The sequence below is a fragment of the Moschus berezovskii genome, chromosome 17 (assembly GCF_049115385.1).
Source record: "Moschus berezovskii isolate FMDL1 chromosome 17, NW_MosBer_1.0, whole genome shotgun sequence".
NCBI lineage: Eukaryota > Metazoa > Chordata > Mammalia > Artiodactyla > Moschidae > Moschus > Moschus berezovskii.
This window is the reverse complement of record NC_142476.1, coordinates 58,845,189-58,867,032: the sequence shown is the minus strand read 5'-3', so window position 1 is coordinate 58,867,032 and position 21,844 is coordinate 58,845,189. Positions and strand designations below refer to the sequence as shown.

At 37.8% G+C, this 21,844-nt stretch overlaps 1 protein-coding gene across 6 annotated transcripts in view; it reads left to right on the top strand.

The window, feature by feature from the left end:
* The window catches only part of AKT3 (AKT serine/threonine kinase 3), a 294,820-nt gene that overhangs the window by 135,223 nt on the left and 137,753 nt on the right, over positions 1-21,844 (top strand). For 4 of the 6 annotated variants that reach the window (XR_016039635.1, XM_088845506.1, XM_088845504.1 and 1 more), the window contains one exon: positions 10,530-10,655. The exons of 1 other annotated variant lie outside the window; for it this stretch is intronic. Coding sequence is in view for 1 of the 5 variants with exons in the window: in XM_088845503.1 (XP_088701629.1) it covers positions 10,530-10,655 (126 nt within the window). In the remaining 4 variants the exon portion in view is untranslated. Of the gene's footprint in view, positions 1-10,528; positions 10,656-21,844 lie in introns of those variants that run through there. One more of the 6 variants, XM_055419719.2, reaches the window with a different exon arrangement.

Genomic DNA, 21,844 nt, shown 5'->3' with positions numbered 1-21,844 from the left:
TTGATCAATACTGTACAGAAAATAATGAAAGAAAAAGACAAGCCTTGAAATGTGAAAGACTAAGGTGTTGGAATCAAGATTGCTGGGAGAAATATCAATAACCTCAGATATGCAGATGACACCACCCTTATGGCAGAAAATGAAGAGGAACTCAAAGGCCTCTTGATGAAAGTGAAAGAGGAGAGTGAAAAGGTTGGCTTGAAGCTCAACATTCAGAAAACGAAGATCGTGGCATCTGGTCCCATCACTTCATGGGAAATAGATGGAAAAACAGTGGAGACAGTGTCAGACTTTATTTTTTTGGGCTCCAAAATCACTGTAGATGCTGATTGCAGCCATGAAATTAAAAGACGCTTACTCCTTGGAAGGAAAGTTATGACCAACCTGGATAGTATATTAAAAAGCAGAGACATTACTTTGCCAACCAAGGTCCGTCTAGTCAAGGCTATGGTTTTTCCCGTGGTCATGTATGGATGTGAGAGTTGGACTGTGAAGAAGGCTAATCGCCGAAGAATTGATGCTTTTGAACTGTGGTGCTGGAGAAGACTCTTGAGAGTCCCTTGGACTGCAAGGAGATCCAACCAGTCCATTCTAAAGGAGATCAGTCCTGGGTTTTCATTGGAAGGACTGATGATAAAGCTGAAACTGCAATACTTTGGCCACCTCATGCGACGAGTTGACTCACTGGAAAAGACTCTGATGCTGGGAAAGGTTGGGAGTGGGAGGAGAAGGGGACGACAGAGAATGAGATGGTGGATGGCATCGCCGACTCGATGGACATGAGTTTGAGTGAACTCTGGGAGTTGGTGATGGACAGGGAGGCCTGGCGTGCTGTGATTCATGGGGTCGCAGAGTCGGACACGACTGAACAACTGAACTAAACTGAACTGAATTGAAGGTGTTCTATGTTATGCTGGATGGAGGTTGTATCAATAACTATATAACTGTGCTTCTCTGTTTGTATTGTCATGAGGCTTCAAAGAGGAAGGGGCCTCATTTTGAATTAACACAGCTGCAAACCTGGATTCAGGGACCATATGCTGCTCCTAGACTCTTCCCCACAATAATGCTTCAAACAGCAAATACTGAGCACCTTTTTCAACGGGCACTTAGGTTGCTATTTGGAAATAACCAAGACATAGCAGGTATTACCATCCCTCACTATGACCTGCTGGAGCCTTAAAAATGATTATAGAAATGGAAGAAGTTTTCATTTTAATTGCTCAGTCATCTGCTTTTCTCTAGCTCTTCCCACAGCAAGCCACATGAGGGCAGGCACTAAAACTATGCCTGTATGATTCATTGCTGCATTCTCAGTGCTTTTGTTTTTAGTAAGTATTTTGACACTAAGTATTTTTGAATGAGTTGATCTATTAGAAGCCCATTTCCCCCAGTGTTAAATAAAAATGTTTAAAGAACTGTATTCTTTGATTTGGGATGCTCATTGACCAGTAGCTTTAAACTCAGAACAACTGAGCTGGGCAGGAGTCATTAATTTCTTCCCAAATGGCCCAGTGGTAAAGAATCTGCCTGCCAACTAGGAGCCATAGGAGACAGGGGTTTGATCCCTGGGTCAGGAAGATTCCTCTGGAGGAAGTGGCAAACCCACTCCATTATTCTTGCCAGGATAATCTCATGGACAGAGGAGCCTGTGGGCTATGGGCCTTGGGTTCACAAAGAGTCTGATGCGACTGAGCACAGACAGATGCAGACAGAGGCACATTTTGTAGATATCACCTAATTTCCAGAGTCTGACAACATCCAGAGCTGGTTAATGGCTGTGTGTTGAAGAGAGTGCATAGAGACACCATAGAATCTAACAGTTTTAATTTGCTCAGGGGCAATAAGAAAGAACATCCTTGAAAAGGACTTAATAAAAAGGGGAAAGATAACCTAAAAATTGAGGTTTGCAAGAGAAGGAAAGAAGTCAACATATATAGGTGCAAGAGCATTTTCATTTAATAACATTTCAGATTGTTCCTCATTGAAAAATTGTTATGCTAGCTCATGGCAGTGTAGGTAATATTAAAAAATTCTTCAAGATTATTTTCAGGACATCTGTGAAATGGGATGATGATAATTTCAATGAGAGAAATATTTCTTCTACTCCTTCAGGGATAGAAATGGGGTTTTTTCTTAGAACTAATTGGAATGTGATACTTGGATCTGCTATGTAAAAACGTAACAGGCAATTTTAAGAACTGCAAATATTGTATTACGTTTATCATGATGCATTACTTCAGTAACTATATTTAGTTATAAGATATTTACAATAGAGCACACTATTATAAATTATATATTCAGTATTTATTTGTTTATAGGGCTAATATTTATTTACGAAAATCCACTAGTGGAAAAAAGATTCTGCTGTGTTTTCTTTTAGGTAGTTCACATGTTTAAATTTGGTTGGCATCTGTCAACAAGTAGCAGAATATTTATAATATTGTGAACCATAAAATTAAACAAATTTTATGTTGAAATTAACATTAACCTTTTGGTCTTAGGTAAAAACTGACTCATGAAAACTTTTACTTAAGACTAATAGTTTCTTAAAGTTATGTACATTTATTTTTATTGAAAGCTGTCATTTTTTGGCTTAAAGCACTTCTTTGAATTTCTTAAAATATTTGTATTTTCATGGTACTGTGCCCTATGTTTGTCATTTAATAAAAATAATTCAGAGAGCCCTAAGACTTTGGCTTTTTTCTTTGGAAGAGTAGTTACTTCTGTGATATCCTATCCCTATCTTAAAAAAGAAGTGAAGTAGTAAATCAGTGTTGTGTTTTCACACTGGATAACCTTTTTTATTTCTTTAGATTGGATTTGCTTTATATTCCTGAAACTAAGGAGACTTTTTTCTGTTGGTGAAGTAAATTTACTGCTCATTGTTGCCTGTTGCCTCAGTTATGTAAATAACACCTGAATAAGTGCTATATTGATTAGTAGACTATTTAATGTGAGGTTGTAGCTGAATTGTAAATGATACTAGAATAAATGATTGTGGCTTCATTTAATAATAACAATAATAATCTAACACTTGCCATATGTCAGGGAATGTTATAAGTCCTTTTTATGTCCTTCCAAACCCTTTAGATAGGCACTGATTCTCATTTTTCAGGTGAGGAAACTAAGCTTTATGATGAGTCAAAACAGTAATGCCTCTTTCCTGACATTCATGTGAGAATGCCTTCAGACTTTTTATTATTAGTAGCAAATGACTAGCTTTTGAAGCTTCTGTTATAACAAGCATGAGTGACCATTGGTATTTTTAAAACCTGTATCACCTGTATCACAGAAACCAGAATTTCAATTTATTTTTAAGAGATTACAAGAAGTAAAATATTAAGTAAGTAAGGTAAGAACATTGGCAAAAGTCCAGAATCTAAAATCATAACTAAGTAAAACTGTGAACTCCAGTAAACAGCATCTTCCAACCCGCATTTCATAAGTACGATTCTGTTTTTATCAGAGTGGTATGGATTTCCCCCTCTGTATGTGTAAAGTATTAACTTTGAGTCTCTGTAACACTTATGCCAATAACTTAATCAGTAGGGTTTTTGTTGTTGTTTCAGTTTTTTGTTTGTTTCTGTAAACAAGCCTTTGGTTGTAGTGTTGAGAAGCTTCATTTGTTTTTATAGGTGTGCTGTAACAAATTATAGAAAGTTGGGTGGCTTTAAACAACATTTATTTATTTTCTGACTGTTCTGGAGGCCAGAAGTTAGAATTAATATATCGTAAGGTGTAAGCAGTGGTTATAAGTTAGAATCCAGATGTAAACCTTCCTGCAAAGGCTTTCGAGGAGAATCCATTTCTTGCCTCTTCCAGCTTCTGTGTCTTCAGTTAGTCCTTTCCTTGTGGTGCATCATTCCAATCTCTGTCTCTTTTTTTCACACTGCCTCTTCCCCTTCTCTGTGTGTCAGACCTTCTTCTGCTTCACGGTTACAGATACTTGTAATTGGATTTAGGGCTCACCCGGATAGTCTAGGATGGGCCTTCCCAGATGGCTCAGTGGTAAAGAATCGGCCTGCCAATGCAGGAGACATGGGAGATGCAGGTTTGATCCCTTGGCCGGGAAGATCTCCTTGAGGAGGAAATGGCAATTCACTCCAGTATTCTTGCCTGGGAAATTCCATGGACAGAGGAGCCTGGCGGGCCACAAAGATGAACGTGATTGAGCACGCATGCACAGGTTGTCCAGGATGAATTTCTCTTTTGAAAAGCCCCTCTTCTCAAATCCTTACCTTAATAACCTCTTTTGCCAAAGAAAGTAACTTTCCCAGTTTCCAGGGATTGTTGTTCAGTCACAGTTGTGTCCAGCTCTGTGATACTATGGACTGCAGCCGCCAGGCCTCTCTGTCCCTCACCATCTCTGGAATTTGCCCAAGTTCATGTTCATTGCATCAGTGATGCCGTCCAGCCATCTCACTCTCTGATGCCCTCTTCTCCTCTGCCCTCGATCTTTCCCAGCATCATGAACTTTTCCAGTGAGTCATCGGTTCTCATCAACTGACCAAAATAGTAGAGCTGGAGCTTCAGCTTCAGCATCAGTCCTTCCAGTGAATATTCAGGGTTGATCTCCCTTAAGATTGACTGGTTTGATCTCCTTGCTGTCCAAGGGACTTTCAGAAGTCTTCTGCAGCACCACAGTTTGAAGGCATCAATCTTTGGCATTCTGCCTTCTTTGCTCTCCAGCTCTCACAACCGTATATGTGACCACTGGGAAGACCACAGCCTTGACTATATGGACCTTTGTCGGCAGAACAATGTCTCTGCTTTTCAACACACGGTCTAAGTTTGTCATCGCTTTCCTTCCAAGAAGCAATCATCTTCTGATTTTATGGCTGCAGTCACCGTCCGCAGTGATTTTGGAGCCCAACAAGAGGAAATCTGTCACTACTTCCACCTTTTTTTTAGAATTTAGTTTTAAGCCGGCTCTTTCACTCTCCAGAGGCTCTTTAGTTCTTCTTCGCTTTCTGCCATTAGAGTGGTATCATCAACATACCTGAGGTTGTTGATGTTTCTCTCGCCCGTCGTGATTCTGGCTTTTAACTCATCCAGCCCGGCGTTTCTCATGACGTGCCAGAGTATAAGTTAAGCAAGCACGGTGGCAGTAGTGAGCACTGCCGTACTCCTTTCTCAGTCTTGAACCAATGAGTCGTTCCATACAAGGTTCTACCTGTTGCTTCTTGACCCGCATACAGGTTTCTCAGGAGACAGGTAAGATGGTCTGGTATTCCCAGGTGAGAGCTTTGCACTGTGTGTCATGATCAATACAGTCAAAGGCTTTAGCGTAATTAATGAAACAGATGTTTTTCCGGGGATTAGGGTGTATACATATATTTTGGGTTCAACATTCAGTCTACTACAGAAGTCAAAATATCAGGAACTTTGTTAGAAAATACTTTTTGGTATTGGTAGCAGCATGCTTCAAAATATACAAAGCCTCCAGCCAATGAGTATGAATGAATTGGAAGCACCCATGCAGGCAGATAGAAAGTTGTGATAGATATCATGTCCACGTGTGACTGTGGTGCTTGCTGAAGGTTAATCATGACAGTGCATACACATTTCAAATGTATATTGATGGGTAGCTGTTGAACAGTCTCTTCAGAAGACTTGGTACTCCATAGATGCTGCTGCTTTATTTAACAAGACTTTCTCCCCATTATAACCAGGCTGTCTTTTAAATTAGTTGAAATCTTGATGCTTTTGAACTGTGGTGTTGGAGAAGACTCTTGAGAGTCCCTTGTACTGCAAGGAGATCCAACCAGTCCATTCTAGAGGAGATCAATCCTGGGTGTTCATTGGAAAGACTGATGCTAAAGCTGAAACTGCAATACTTTGGCCACCTCATGCGATGAGTTGACTCACTGGAAAAGACTCTGATGCTGGGAAAGGTTGGGGGCGGGAGGAGAAGGGGATGACTGAGAATGAGATGGCTGGATGGCATCACCGACTCTGTGGACATGAGTTTGAGTGAACTCCGGGAGTTGGTGATGGACAGGGAGGCCTGGCATGCTGTGATTCATGGGGTCGCGGAGAGTCGGACACGACTGAGCAACTGAACTGAACTGAACTGAACTGATGGGCTGTGAATAAAAAAGTAAGATGCAACTTCATTTTAATGCAGGAGGTACAAACTTAGGTGTAAATGCTATGCTTAAAAAATAAGATGTGATTAACTTTTGTTGTTGTTTAGTCACCAAGACGTGTCCAACTCTTTTGTGACCCCATGGATTGTACCCCACCAGGTTCCTCTGTCCATGCAATTTCTCAGGCAAGAATACTGAAATCGGCTGCCATTTCCTTCTCCAGGGGATCTTCCTGACTCAAGGATTGAGCCCATGTCTCCTGCATTGGCAGGTGGATGCTTTACCATTCAGCCACCACAGAAGCCTTTTATCTCTGTCTAAAAAAGAATGGTGGCAGAGAGGGTAACTTTATTCTAGGAACTTAACTCCTATGAAAGCTAGGACTTTTTGGCCATATTTTAAGAGCAGACTTAGATGTGCCTTATTTGAACTCCCACTACCTAAGCTGAGTCAGTTAAGAAGGTGTTACATGAGCAGCTGGACAAGATCTGGTTTTCTTGGGAGTCCCAAGGCTGCAGGAACAATTCTGCTTTGCTATCAGTGTGCACAGTGTCTTTCCAAACTGTTGGGAGAAGCTGTAACTTTTTAAAATTCTTTTAAGCTAGGAATATTATCCTTCTTTTGTAGTGGGTCTAGTACATAGCAATAAGCTTACTTTTTTGTTTTATTGATAGCTTACGAGTTTGTGTCCTCTGTAAGGCCCATTTCTTTAGACCTCTTGGAACTCAAAAATGAATGTTTAATTAGACCAACACATCATGCTATATTACATGAGCTTTAGTTAAGAATGTTTATAGGAACCTATAATAAAGGATTCATTTTCAGGAAATACTCATAACCTTTCTCCAGATTTTAATGGGAACCAGAAATCTGGTATAATACTGGAATATAAGCTTTATGAGTTAGACGCCATTATTTCTGATCTGCTACTGTGTTCCTAGCACCTAGGATAATTTCTCAGAAAGTCCATTCATATTATAGATGGAAAATGATAAAATGAAAATTACATTCAGGAGTCTTCATTGAAAGTGTGGGATACACTGTTAGCTTAGCATGACAGTACAGTTGCTGGTTAACTGAATCAATTCAAAATTAGTAATAAAATTTTGTCAGAAATACTTAATGTTTATCTAATAAAGAAGGGAAATTTTGACTTCAGTTTTTCTTCTGGGTAAATGACTATCACAGTCTTTGAGTAATATGTGTCAGGGATGCATAATATACTTATTTTTAAGAAATTTTTGTTAATCAAAAGCCCTGCTATAAGCCACATAAATATTTTAAATTTCTTAAGATTTGTTTAACAAGAAGATAAAATTTTTGAGGTGATGTTTGGTGTCTTTCATCTACACATGTAAATTCTTAGTGGTTGATAGGAAATTATTCTTAGAATTGAAAACATTTCTTTTAATTATACATTTTCAAAAGAGATGTATTTAGTACTCTTAAAAGATAAGGAGAAATGTTGTATAAGAAAAAATGATGTTATCCTGATTTTTTTCTGCTTTAAAATTTACAAAATGGATTTGTTTCATTTTATCTTTGGTATAGTTATTAAACTATTATTATTTAGCTTATAAAAGTTATAGCATTTTGTACCAGTACAAGTTATTGTTTTAAAATAGCATTTGAAGTATAATGTCCCTGATTACAAAACGTCTAAGGGAGTTGGTGATGGACAGGGAGGCCTGGCGTGCTTTGATTCATGGGGTCGCGGAGAGTCAGACACGACTGAGCGACTGAACTGAACTGAATGATTTTAATTTTTATATAGGAATACTTAAATATGAATGGGGCTTCCCTGGTGGCTCAGAGGGTAAAGTGTCTGCCTGCAATGCAGGAGACCTGGGTTCGATCCCTGGGTCAGGAAGATCCCCTGGGGAAGGGAATGGCAACCCACTCCAGTACTCTTGCCTGGAAAATCCCATGGACAGAGAAGCCTGGTAGACTAGAGTCCATGGGATTGTAAAGAGTCGGACACGACTGAGCGATCAACCACAACCACAAATATGAATAGAAAAATAAAGCAATAAGTACAATTAAGAAAGGATCTGTTTGATATTTTTAATGAGAACTGTGGGTTTATCATTCTGGTTTTATAAATTTGGCCAGTGTTTATTCACATTAGGGCCATATTTTTAAGTAAGTTAAACTTATGAGTGGTGTCAGGTTTCCCTTTTCTTTCCCTTAAGTTTTTCTTGTATGCTTATACATTTGTGGGGGAAGATGTTCATATATACACTTATTCATTTAGTAAGTTATTTTTGAGCATCATCAAGTGGCAGGCACTAGATTGGACACTTGGAGTGTATCACTTTAAGAAAAATGAACGGACAGTATTTATTTTCATTGGTTAAAACTGAGTTTTAAAGCAAAGTGTAGGATTTTGGAGAACATATCTGCTGTCATGAGCTGCAGAGCTTCCCATTGCTTACTTTCCTGATAAGATTTGTAGTGGTACTGAATGTGATTGTGCAGTGAATTGTGTCAGTATTTGGAAGATCAGTATAACTTGGTGGACCAGTGTTTCCTAAATGAACAGTGTGTGCTGTTAGAAAATCATGCAGCGTGTAAAAGATTCATTCAACGGGATTTCATATAGCAAAGTACAGAAAGTTCATTGATAGTGGTTTCAAATTCCACATTGCAGGTAACCTTTTAGAAAATGACTGCTTGTCAAATGCTGGTGTAGTATCAAAGAAAGACATCCATAACTCTTTGAACACTCATCCCTTTCCCAACTACATATCTGTTTGGGCTAGATTTTTTTTTAATATTTCAATCAAAAATATATTACTGTAACAGTTTGGATGTAGGAACAGATAAGAAACTCTGTCTTTTTTAAAGCCAGACATTAAAGAGATTTGTAAAGATGTAAAGCAATTCAGCTCTTCACCTTAATATTTTTGTTTTAGGAAATAAAACTATTGTCATAAAAAATATTTTTGTTCCATGCAATGAGTTAATTTTTTTATTGTTAAAGGAAATAATAAAAATTTAAATTTTCTCCTTTTCAGTTTCTAATACGGTAAATATTATAGTTGAAATCTACATACACAAAAATTCATTGGATATATTTAAGTATTAAAAATATTTAAGGGTGTAAAGAGGTCTGAGGTGAGAATTTGGAGAATTGCCGATCCAGAGGAATGATTCCACATCTGAAATACATGTCAGGGGTGAGATTATGAGAAAACTCATATTTTATACTAAGAGACTGATACTAAACAGTAAGAATATTTTTGAACATAAAAGTGATATCATCAAAGCAATATATTAGGACATTAGAATTATCTGGAGATGATAGTTGCATTATGATGGAAGAGGGGCGAGTAGAATGGGAGAAAAGTCACAGTGCATTAGCAGAAGGGCAGATGTAAAGTGTTAGGGGATCTTAGGTTGGATAAATAAGAGAGACTTATGAAGTCAGTACTGACTTAGCTGCTGATGAGAGGAAACAGTCAAATGTTAGGTTTGAGCTTAGATAACTAATGTCAGGAGAAACTGATTTGAAGGGAAAGCTGAACTGCTTTCAAAGTTTTGTAGTACTGTGATTAAGCACTTGAGATTGAAAAGGCAGATAGAACTATTCGGCAGAGAAGTGAAAATTGAGACCAGGGAGCCTTCCAGCTCTTATAGTATCATGGAGTGCCTCTGTTGCTTAAAAAGAAGTGTGAAGTAAGCAAATGGTGATCTTGATGCTAAAAATTTATATTTTGGTAGCTAGTTGATAGCTCATATCAAAATCTGATAGAATATCCATTTATTGACTATTTTGTGCTTGGCACTAACCACTTGTTCTTATTTCTTACATTTATGTGTATGAGTGTGTGTGTGGTTTTTAAGCGCTATTATCCCATGTTCTTTAATTTCCTTATTTACAGCGTTTGTGCAGTTATTTTCCTTTTAATATTTAGAATGTTGTTTAAACAAGTTATCCTCAAGATTTAACAATGAAAATAGACTTTTCCCCTTTCTTTTCAAAAAATGACACAGTTAGTTGTGGTACATGGAAGAGAAGCATCTATTTCATGTTCCTCTTATGATAAGTGTTTTTCATCGAAATTCCTTGATACTGTGTGTATGATTTATTTACCAAGGCTTTTTAAGACGACTGAAAATATGCTCTAACAACCATCTGATATGAAAAACTGAACAAAATGTGTATTCAGTTGAATGATTCTCTGAAGAAATAATGGTGCAAATGAATTATCAAAGTGTGAAATCATTAGAAACAAAACATGTTTGGGTTTTTATTGAATCTTAATTGCAGCTTATGTATTTCCTTTTGTAAGCTAAGTTAAAAGAAAATTGCCTATCTAAATTTTTGGAGGCCAGTGTTGTAGGACATATATTATACCATAATTTATTTTTTTTCACATAAAAGCTGCTGTTCATTTTTCCCCCAGCATTAACATGCATACTTTCCTCATGTAGGAGAATATATAAAAAACTGGAGGCCAAGATATTTCCTTTTGAAGACAGATGGCTCATTCATAGGATATAAAGAGAAACCCCAAGATGTGGATTTACCTTATCCCCTCAACAACTTTTCAGTAGCAAGTAAGTTAATTACAATTGTTGATTCACCTTGTATTTATTTATTTGTATGGCTGTATGTGTCAGATACTTTGAGATATGTGAAAAGCCTATGAAAAAGTTTAGGTTTGTTCTTAATTGCAGATACATTTTCAGTTTATATAGAATTTCAGTTACTTAGCACTGTAACTGAAAGATTCCATAGATTATTATAATGTGTGGTCTTATATAATCCAAAATAGTGTAATTTTTTCATAGTTAGAACTTTGTGATAAAAACCATTCCCCAGGTACATACCTCAAGTTTTTCTTTAAAATGTAAACAGAGACCTTTGAACATGACTGCTGCATTGAACTTGGTTGTAAGATGTTACAGTTCTTAGTGCACCTCTAATCGAAGTTTCCTGTCATAATCCTAACCCTTTTGATTGATTGTATGATAAGAAACAAGTGATTTACCTTAAACAGTATTTTCTGAGAAGATTTTGTTTGTGGTAAATTTTTATTCCTTACAAATATCTAACACTTTCTTCCTTACAAATTTCTAAATAAGTTTGTAATTTAAACTTAATATATTTTCTTGAAAATAGCCAAAAATAAACAGAAAGATGATGATGATGATAATGGTGATTATAATTGTTATAACTAGGCTTTCAGATTGTTTAAATTGCTGATTTATCAGTGAAAGGGGTTTTCTGTGTTAATTCAGGAGTAAAGCATTTTAAAGCATAATATTAAGTTAAAACAAACTTGCATAAGAGATAAAGTTTGTGATAAAATCTTTAACTAGACACACCATTCTTAATTTTGATTTTGATTGTATGCTGCTGCTGCTGCTAAGTCGCTTCAGTCGTGTCCGACTCTGTGCAACTCCATAGACGGCAGCCCACCAGGCTCCCCCATCCTTGGGATTCTCCAGGCAAGAGCACTGGAATGGGTTGCCATTTTCTTCTCCAATGCTTGAAAGTGAAAAGTGAAAGTGAAGTTGCTTAGTCGTGTCCGACTCTTGGCAACCCCATGGACTGCAGCCTACCAGGCTCCTCCATCCATGGGATTTTCCAGGCAAGAGTACTGGAGTGGGGTGCCATTTCCTTCTCCGTTGATTGTATGCAGTTATCTATTAGTCGTGATTTGGAAAGATATGAGGGAAGATTGAAGCAAAAATCAGTTAAAAAATATAGCAGCATCAGAAGATCCAAAATGATAAAAATCCTCGAATGTTATACACGTGATTTTATCATTACATAGCGCCACAGTCTTTTTTTTTTTTTGTGGATACTTTCTTTCAGTTTTTTTAAACAATAACGACAATAAACCAAAAATTTTGTGAAATCATTTTAACTAAAAAAAAAAAAACAAAACCCTCTTGTTTATGTAAGTGGATTTTTCCATAGGGAGTTTCGTTTTTTAAAAAGTGAGGATACCGTTATATTTGTGTATTAAGAAAATAATTCTTTCTCCACCACAATGGCTCACTGGATACTTATGGCTTTCTCTCAGTAGAAAATTATTTTAAAAATCCTGTTGTCAGTTGAAATGATATCTTGTATTTTGTATTGACTTATGAATACATTTTCTTTCCAAAGACATTTTGGGCAAGCGTTTCCTTTAAAGTGATAGAAATTGGCTTTTAAAACATTAGCAGTGTACATTATCATATCTGACCTAAAGCCAGTGTGGTTTCTTAGTTTGCCTATTTTACTAGCAAATGCTATTATTGGTTTGTCTGAAATAATTTATAAAGTACAGAACTCCTGTATCTGCTGATCAAAATGCAGCATTTTTTGACCTTATGAAATTTCACACCCCAACAAGCTTTAAAGACATACTGTATGTCACAGTCTGCCAACATCTGCTCCGACACTTCCACTGGCAGAGGCTGAAATAAATGCTGCACTCTTGAGGAGAGAACCTATTTAGTGACTGACAGTCAGCTTATCCATGAAATTAATATTAGTTGGCATCTGTAATCTTTACTTGAATAATAAGTAGTTATGGATAGTTAAATTAATAAGCGAAGTTATAGACCAGCTCCTTAATTTTGGGAAACATGTTAATAACGTGGATCTTACAACAAACTGTTTTAAACTGATTGTTTTTAACGCCTGACTTATCGCAGTCATAAGTTTGAAATAATTTGTTTTTGTCAAAGTCATGTCTGACTCTTTGCAACCCCATGGACTATACAGTCCATGGAATTCTCCAGGCCAGAATATTGGAGTGGGTAGCCTTTCCCTTCTCCAGGGAATCTTCCCAATCCAGGGATTGAACCCAGGTCTCCTGCATTGCAGGCAGATTCTTTAGCAGCTGAGCCACAAGGGAAGACCAAGAATACTGGAGTGGGTAGCCTATCCCTCCTCCAGCAGATCTTCCCGACCCAGAAATCTAACCGGGGTCTTCTGCATTGCAGGCAGATTGTTTACCAACTGAGCTATCAGGGAAGCCTCCTTGCAATAATTACCTGCGATAGTAATGTGTAGTGAAAAGGGCCCTAGTTGAAGAAATAGTTCAAATTTAAGCTCTACCAAAAACCATGAGTATGACCTTGGGCAGGTTGTTCTCACAATCTCTGGTCTTTAGTCCCTTCATCAGCATGGTGAGGACACCTGAATGAATTTGAAAGGGCCCCTTTGTCTCTAGCTTTCCGTGATTCTGTGGGGGGAAGTTTGAGCAGGCCATTGAAGAGTGAATGGGAATGAAATTATTATAGAAAAGAGGACAAGAATATTTCAGGCGGAGGGTAACAAGGAATGTTTTTGTGAGGTATTAGGAGAAGGAACAGTAAGAGCCAGAGAGGGTCTCTCTACCATTAGTCTCCCACTGGTTCTAGCTGTCTTCAACATATGACAAAAAGGAACTAGGAATACAAGGTGCAGCATACTCAGGTATGTTGGGAGACGTTATATATACATATGTGTTCCATTCATAGCTACAGTGTGTCCCCTATTTTTCCTGATAATTAAAATATGGTACTTCAACATTAATCTTGGTGACTTTTAATGAAACTTTTCCAAAATAGGCTTTTTATTTGTATGAAAATAATAAAGTAAGAGAACTAGAAGGGACTTGGTACTGATCTTTCCATTCTTCATTTTCAGATTCCTTTTCTTCTAGTTCAAAAGTTCCCCAAAGATAAGTCTTTATACTCGTTTCTACTTTTCAGTCTTCCGCAGTCTATTAACTTTTTTATTTGCTTGATGAAACCACTTTCAGCAAGTTCTCCAGTGACCCCTTAATTGCTCAGACTAGGAGACATTTTTTTTAGTTCTTCTTTTCCTGGATTTACATTTGGGGGGCATTTTATAGTTTTGATTACTACTTCTTTCTTGGGATGATCTTTCTCATTGTTTTCTAAGATGCTTTTCTTTCCTGGTTTTCTTGGTTGACTTACTGCATGCATTTGGATATCTTAACTGGGTTCTGGCCAAGGACTATTCTCACTTTTTATTCTCTTCCTGGATGGTCACATTCGCATTAAGGTTTCAGTTACTCCTAGTATACAACTTGCTCCCACACTTACGTATCTTCCGGGCAGGCCTCTTTTCTGAGCATTAGATTGCTATCTTTACTATATTCAACTGACTACTGGATATCTCCACCTAGATATTTTTGGAGGCAACATATCTTAAGCTGAACTGAAGATAGTTTGGTTAACTTTTCCCCCTGTATTCACTACCTCAGTTCTGTTTTGAGCAGAAACCTGGATCTATTTCATGCCTTTTCCCCCCTCGTATCTTCACCTTACTCCCAATTTATTTCTAGCCTTTCAGGTCTTGCTTCTTATTTCTTGAAATTATTTCCTTCTCTCTAATCTCTAGAACAGGCCCTCATCATCTCTGCTATAGATTTTTAGCTATCGATCTCTGCCTATAGTTTCTACCACTCATATTCTTCCTTCTCATGAGTGTCAAGGTGATTTTTCTAAAATTAAATCCTAACTATGGTGCTAACCTGTGAAAGCTTGGCCCTAAATCTTCATTTTATCCTGCTGGATAAAAGTCCAGATTCCTTAATATATCACGCAAAGATCTCAGCCTGGCCTCTGCTTTCAGCTCTTTCCTCATGTCTTCTGCAGTCCATTTACACTTTGGCAGTACTGAACTGTTTGTAATTTCAGGTATAAACTATGTAGCATTTCTACTCTGAGCCTTTATGCTGTTCCTTCTGTTTTCTATTTGCTGGAATAATTTTTTTTTTTCGTCCTTTAAGACAATTCAGATTTAAATCCCCAGCCTCATTCCTTGCTAAATTCTTCCTCTTTGTTTTTCACAAAGCTGTTATCTTTTGTTGTTAATCATGTTTCTTGGCTGTCTTATTCATGTGTGTGTCTCATCCAGTAACTGTGAGTTATTTTAGGGGAGAGAGCCTAGATCTTTATATCTCATATATCTTAGTGCCTACATCTTAGGCACTAATAATGGATTTTGAATGCATTTCTGAAAACATCCAGAATTTTCCTTTTGAGATGAGAAAAATGAAGCTTTTGAAAATTCAGTGATTTTTAAAAATTTATTTATTTATTTTAATTGGAGGCTAATTACTTTACAATATTGTAGTGGTTTTTGCCAAACATCGATACGAATCAACCATGGGTGCACATGTGTTCCCCATCCACGTCCCTCCCCATCCCATCCCTCTGGTTCATCTCAGTGTACCAGCCCTGAGCACCCTGTCTCATGCATTGAACTTGGACTGGCGATCTGCTTCACATATGATAATATACATGTTTCAACGCTATGCTCCCAAATCATCCCACCCTCGTCTTCTCCCACAGAGTCCAAAAAACTGTTCTACACATCTGTGTCTCTTTTGCTGTCTCGCATATAGGGTCATTGTTATCATCTTTCTAAATTCCATATATATGCGTTAGTATACTGTATTGGTGTTTTTCTTTCTGACTTACTTCACTCTGTATAATAGGCTCCAATTTCATCCACCTCATTAGAATGGATTCAAATGCATTCTTTTTAATGGCTAAGTAATATTCCATTCTGTATATGTACCACAGCTTTCTTATCCGTTCATCTGCCAATGGATATCTAGGTTGCTTCCATGTCTTGGCTATTGTAAACAGTGCTGGGATGAACATTGGGGTACACGTGTCTCTTTCAGTTCTGGTTTCCTTGGTGTGTATGCCCAGCAGTGGGATTGCTGGGTCGTATGGCAGTTCTGTTTCCAGTTTTTTGAGGAATCTCCACACTGTTCTCCATAGTGGCTGTACTAGTTTGCATTCCCACCAACAGTGTAAGAGGGTTCCTTTTCCTCCTTACCCTCTCCAGCATTTATTGTTTGTAGACTTTTGGATAGCAGCCATTCTGACTGGCGTGAGATGGTACCTCATTGTGGTTTTGATTTGCATTTCTCTGATAATGAGTGATGCTGAGCATCTTTTCATGTGTTTGTTAGCCACCTGTATGTCTTCTTTGGCCTATTTTTTGATTAGGTCATTTATTTTTCTGGAATTGAGATGCAGGAGCTGCTTGTATATTTTTGAGATTAATTCTGTGTCAGTTGCTTTATTTGCTGTTATTTTCTCCCATTTTGAAGGCTGTCTTTTCACCTTGCTTATATTTTCCTTCGTTGTGCAAAAGCTTTTAAGTTTAATTAGGTCCCATTTGTTTATTTTTGCTTTATTTCCATTACTCTTGGGAGGTGGGTCATAGAAGATCCTGTTGTGATATATGCCAGACAGTTTTGCCTATGTTTTCCTCTAGGAGTTTTATAGTTTCTGGTCTTACGTTTAGATCTTTAATCCATTTTGAGTTTATTTTTGTGTATCGTATTAGAAAGTGTTCTAGTTTCATTATTTTACAAGTGGTTGACCAGTTTTCCCAGCACCACTTATTAAAGAGATTGTCTGTTCTCCATTGTGTATTCTTGCCTCCTTTGTCGAAGATGAGGTGTCCATAGGTGTGTGGATTTATCTCTGGGCTTTCTAGTAAAGTCAGTGATCTTTTTAAGGTTGCTTTACTAGGTAGTGGTAGTTAAGTGTGTGTCAGTCGCTCAGTTGTGTCCGACTCTTTGTGACCCCGTGGACTGTAGCTGGCCAGGCTCTGTCCATGGAATTCTCCAGGCAAGAATACTGGAGTGGGTTGCCATTTCCTTTTCCAGGTAGTTAAGTATCAAGATTAAAATTCATATTTCTCTGCTGTCACTTAAGTGTTATCTCCCTCTCCGTGCTTCCCCAGTTCAGCTCAGTCGCTCAGTCATGTCCGACTCGTTGCAGCCTCATGGACTGCAGCACTCCAGGCCTCCCTGGCACAACCCCTCCTCCATTCCCCACCTCCACTCCGTGACATTTTCCCTATCTAGAGCTTGAGATCTGATTTTGGGTCAGAATTCCAACTCCCAAATTGCTCGATATCCTTTGGCATGCATAATGTAAGTTCTCCAACGCCTATAAAATGTGGATAACAGTATTTGACCTTTATCCTTTTTTGGATGGGTCAAATATGAACTGTATTGGAAATTGCCTTCTAAATATAATACTATAGAAATATAAGTAAAATAATAGTTTTTCCAAGAAAATTGTATCTCCGATCAGAAATATGGTTAGGTAAATTACTGTCAGCATTCAAAACAGAACGATCATAGTACCTGGTCCCATCACTTCGTGGCAAACAGAAGGGGAAAAAGTGGAAGCAGTAACATTTTATTTTGGGGGGCTCCAAGAATCAAGTCGTTGCATACAGTGACTGCAGCCATGAAATCGAAAAACACTTGCTCCTTGGAAGGAAAGCTATGATAAACCTAGACAGCATATTCAAAAGTAGAGGCATCACTTTGCTGACAAAGGTCCATATAGTCAAAACTATTTTTCCAGTAGTCATGTACAGATGTGAGAGCTGGACCATAAAGAAGGCTGAGTGCCAAAGAATTGATGCTTTCAAACTGTGGTGTTGGAGAAGACTCTCAGAGTCCTTGGACAGCAAGGAGATCAAACCAGTCAATCCTAAAAGAAATCAACCCTCAGTATTAGGACGGTTGCTGAAGCTGATGTTCCAATACTTTCACCATCTGATGCGATGAGCTGACTCATTGGAAAAGACCCTGATTCTGGGAAGAATTGAAAGCAAAAGGAGAAGGGACAGCAGAGGATGAGATGGTTACATAGCATCACTGACTCAGTGGACCTGAGTCTGAACAAACTCCAGGAGATAGTGGAGGACAGGGAAGCCTGTAGTCCATGGAGTCGCAAAGAGTCAGACACTACTTAGCAGCTGAAAAACAGCAGCAAATTACTAATTATAGATTGAAGTTTATCTTTGCATAGGAAGCATTGCATTTTGACTGAAAAATAATATAGGATACATACAAGACTTGTTGCAAAGCTCTTTTCAAAGATACATTGAGCACAATAGCTTGTCTACCCAGGTAGTAGTCATGATTCCTGACATGTTGACAGTTATTAGCTCAACTCAAAAGTGGATGCAATTGGTCAATGGAGAACTTGAACATTGCCCATGTCTTGAGACTGATCATACTTTTGACCTAGTCCTTGCTTTCACCGTGGTGGGAAAGGAAAAGTGCAGCCTATGTTCCCAGGAGCACTTACTAGAATTCTGCCTTATTCTGTGATGCAGATACTGGCCTGCTCTGACCATATCCCTTTCCTCTCTGAAACCTTTCTTCTGTCTCTTTTAAAAGCGTTTCTTAGGCCATTTTTAGAAGTGCAGTGACCTGTTTACTCACTAACCTATTCTTCTTCAATTTGAAAGAAAGTAAGGGAGTTACGGGACTTAAACCTACCAAAAACCATTTTTACCTCTGAATAATATTAGATTCTGAGATTTTAAATAAATGTGTAGAAAAATCAATTGATTCCTCCTAATGCTTTCATTGTGTTTGTTCATGGGGATCAAGAAATAGCTTATGACTTGATTCTTGTTTTATATGTGATAAAAAATAGTCTGTAGAAAGCAACTCTAACTCTATAATATATAAATACATGAGGATTATGGGAGATCAGAAAATTAATGCTGTAGAAGTTGAGAGAATAAATAAAAGTAAGGTAGGATGACTAGAAAAGAATTTATGCATAAGGCAAGGTTAACTTGAGCCTAGAAGGACAGGTGATATTTAGGTTTTTGGAAGGAAGAACACTTTCTCAGTATAGGTTAACAGCATAAGCAGAAATGAAGTCTGGAATTAAAGAGTAGCTTGTTTGTAACTAGTGTAAACAATATGCTAGATGGATAGAAAACTTTTGTTGAAGGAAAAAACTCTTAAGGTTGGATAAACTATAATCAGACTGTGAAAGATCTTGAATACCAGTTTGACTTTTTTAATGGAAACCCATTGGAAACCATTGGAGGCTTTTGAGCATTAGGTATCCAAATAAATATTTGATTTAAAAAGAAGCTATATGGTTGTAGTTCTCTTCCTTTTCCTACCATAAGTCAGCCAGTCAGCAAGGTACTGTCATGTTGTCCCTACTTTTCAGTCTTACTGCTGTCTTCCTAGTTCAGTTGGATGATTATGATCGTACCTTAATAATTATCTCTTGCCTTCAAGTATTCTCTGGGGTATTTGGAAGCAATACATAGGATCTTCAAAAAGAATCTTCCTTAGCAAATGACATTTTGCTCAGGAAAATCTTAACTTTTCTCCATTTTCACAAGAGGAAGATGAATTTTTTTCTTATTTATGTTTATACATGTATATATAAGTATTCCTTTCTTTCTTCTGTTACTCCTCAATGTTCCATACGTTTTTTGGACACAGATTAGTAGATTTTATTAAGTTCAACTGGATGTGAAATTCCTAATTCTGCTTTTGTTTTGAGTGATTTTTAGACTGTTTTATGTATTTGATCATTGGAAGACTTGTTTTCTCTAATTGTGTTCAGATTTTTAGGAAAATAGAAAGTTATATCTGGTACTTGGATTATCTATCTCACTATGAGGAATGCCTTGAAAGAAAGTGAAAGCCGCTCAGTTGTGTCCAGCTCTTTGGGACCCCATGGACTGTAGTCCATGGAATTCTCCAGACAAGAATACTGGAGTTGGTATCCATTTCCTTCTCCAGGGATCTTCCCAACCCAGGGATCGAATCTAGGTCTCCTGTATTGCAGGTGGATTCTTTACCGTCTGAGCCACCAGGGAAGCCCAAGAATGCTGGAGTGTGTAGCCTATCCCTTCTACAGCAGATCTTCCTGATCCAGGAATTGAACCAGGGTCTCCTGCATTGCAGACAGATTCTTTACCAGCTGAGCTACCAGGGAAACCTGGTATGCGTTACTTAAAAATTAAATGAATTACTGTAAATTTAATCGAAATTTCTTCCTATCCTTCATTTTTATGGATGATACTGTATTCATATATTTACAAACTTTAACCCATAAACCAAGTTTAGAATTGGGAATGTCGAGAACCTTTTTAAAAAATCACTTTAAAAGGAGATAGTTTTTAGAAAATTTTGAAGAAGAATAATGCCATATTTAGTCACATGTTTCCTTCTCTTCATTGAAACCACACTTCAATCTGATTTAAAAAAATTTTCCGCAGAATTTCTACTGTTTCGTTCTTTTTTCGACATTGTACAACAAATGTGCACAAAAGAAAAATGTGTAACTCCCATTTTAATCACTATGGCAGTTAAGAATGTCAAATCCAGCTCCTACATATGAGAACTGTCTGTATCACTGAAATATTTCATCAGTTATATGTCCTTTATAAATGTAAATTTTTGTGTGTATCATTTGAGCTTCCTGTTAAATAATCTCATGATTTTACTACTTCCTTCATTATAATGCTGCAGGTGAACTGTTCATATTTTGCTAAGAGCATGTATTTTTCCTGGTAGCAGCTCTCATGATTTCTCACTCCTCTTTTCTGATTTACTCTAGAGCTAATCTGGGGCTTCTCTGGTGGCTCAGAGGGTAAAGTGTCCGCCTGCAATGTGGGAGACCCAGGTTCGATCCCTGGGTCAGGAAGATCCCCTGGAGAAGGAAATGGCAACCCACTCCAGTATTTTTGCCTGGAGAATCCCATGGATGGAGGAACCTGGTAGTGGTCACAAAAAGTCGGACACAACTGAGCGAGTTCACTTTGAGAGCTAATCTATTTAGTTGTAGTCTTTACCTTCTCAGTTTCATTCATCAGAATATAACTTAGTATGGGGTCTTATGTAGAATCGAGGAAAATGATAACCTTCCAGAGCATAATCACTGTGCATAATCACTTAAAAAATTTCCTCCAGTGTTTATTATAAGATCTGATATATTAGAAAATCACAGGACTTGGAATCAGAAGACCTAAGTTTTGGTTCTGCTCTTCTTTACTAGCTCTGTGATCTTGGACAAATCACAAAAGTCTCCTGATCTTCATTTTTCTTAGCTTTAAACATGAGGTTATCTGCTGTTCAGGATTAGGGTGGGGGTTAAATGAGATGATACCTGTGAAAGACTTTGTAAATTATAAATGCTAAAATACAAATAAAAGTAATAGTGTAAAATAGAATATGCTCAGTAATATTTGCTTCAGTTCAGTTCAGTCGCTCAGTCGTGTCCGACTCTTTGTGACCCCATGAATCGCAGCACTCCAGGCCACCCTGTCCATCACCAACTCCAGGAGTTTACCCAAACCCATGTCCATTGAGTCGGTGATGCCATCCAGCCATCTCATCCTCTGTCATCCCCTTTTCCTCCTGCCCTCAATCCCTCCCAGCATCAGGGTCTTTTCTAATGAGTCAAGTCTTCACATGAGGTGGCCAAAGTATTGGAGTTTCAGCTTCAGCATCAGTCCTTCCAATGAACACCCAGGACTGATCTCCTTTAGGAGGGACTGGTTGGATCTCCTTGCAGTCCAAGGGACTCTCAAGAGTCTTCTCCAACACCACAGTTCAAAAGCATCAATTCTTCGGAGATCAGCTTTCTTCACAGTCCAACTCTCACATCCATACATGACCACTGGAAAAACCATAGCCTTGACTAGACGGACCTTTGTTGGCAAAGTAACGTCTCTGCTTTTTAATATGCTATCTAGGTTGGTCATAACTTTCCTTTGAAGGAGTAAGTGTCTTTTAATTTCATGGCTACAATCACCATCTGCAGTGATTTGCTTAATGGAGTTAAATGGCAGCCATCCCCTGCTTTCCAGTTAAATGGTATTGGAATAAGGTGGAAACTACTCTATTGGGCTTTCTTCAAAGACAATGAAACTGTTAAATAGACCCTATGTATAACTAGCATCACTGACTCAATGGACATGAATC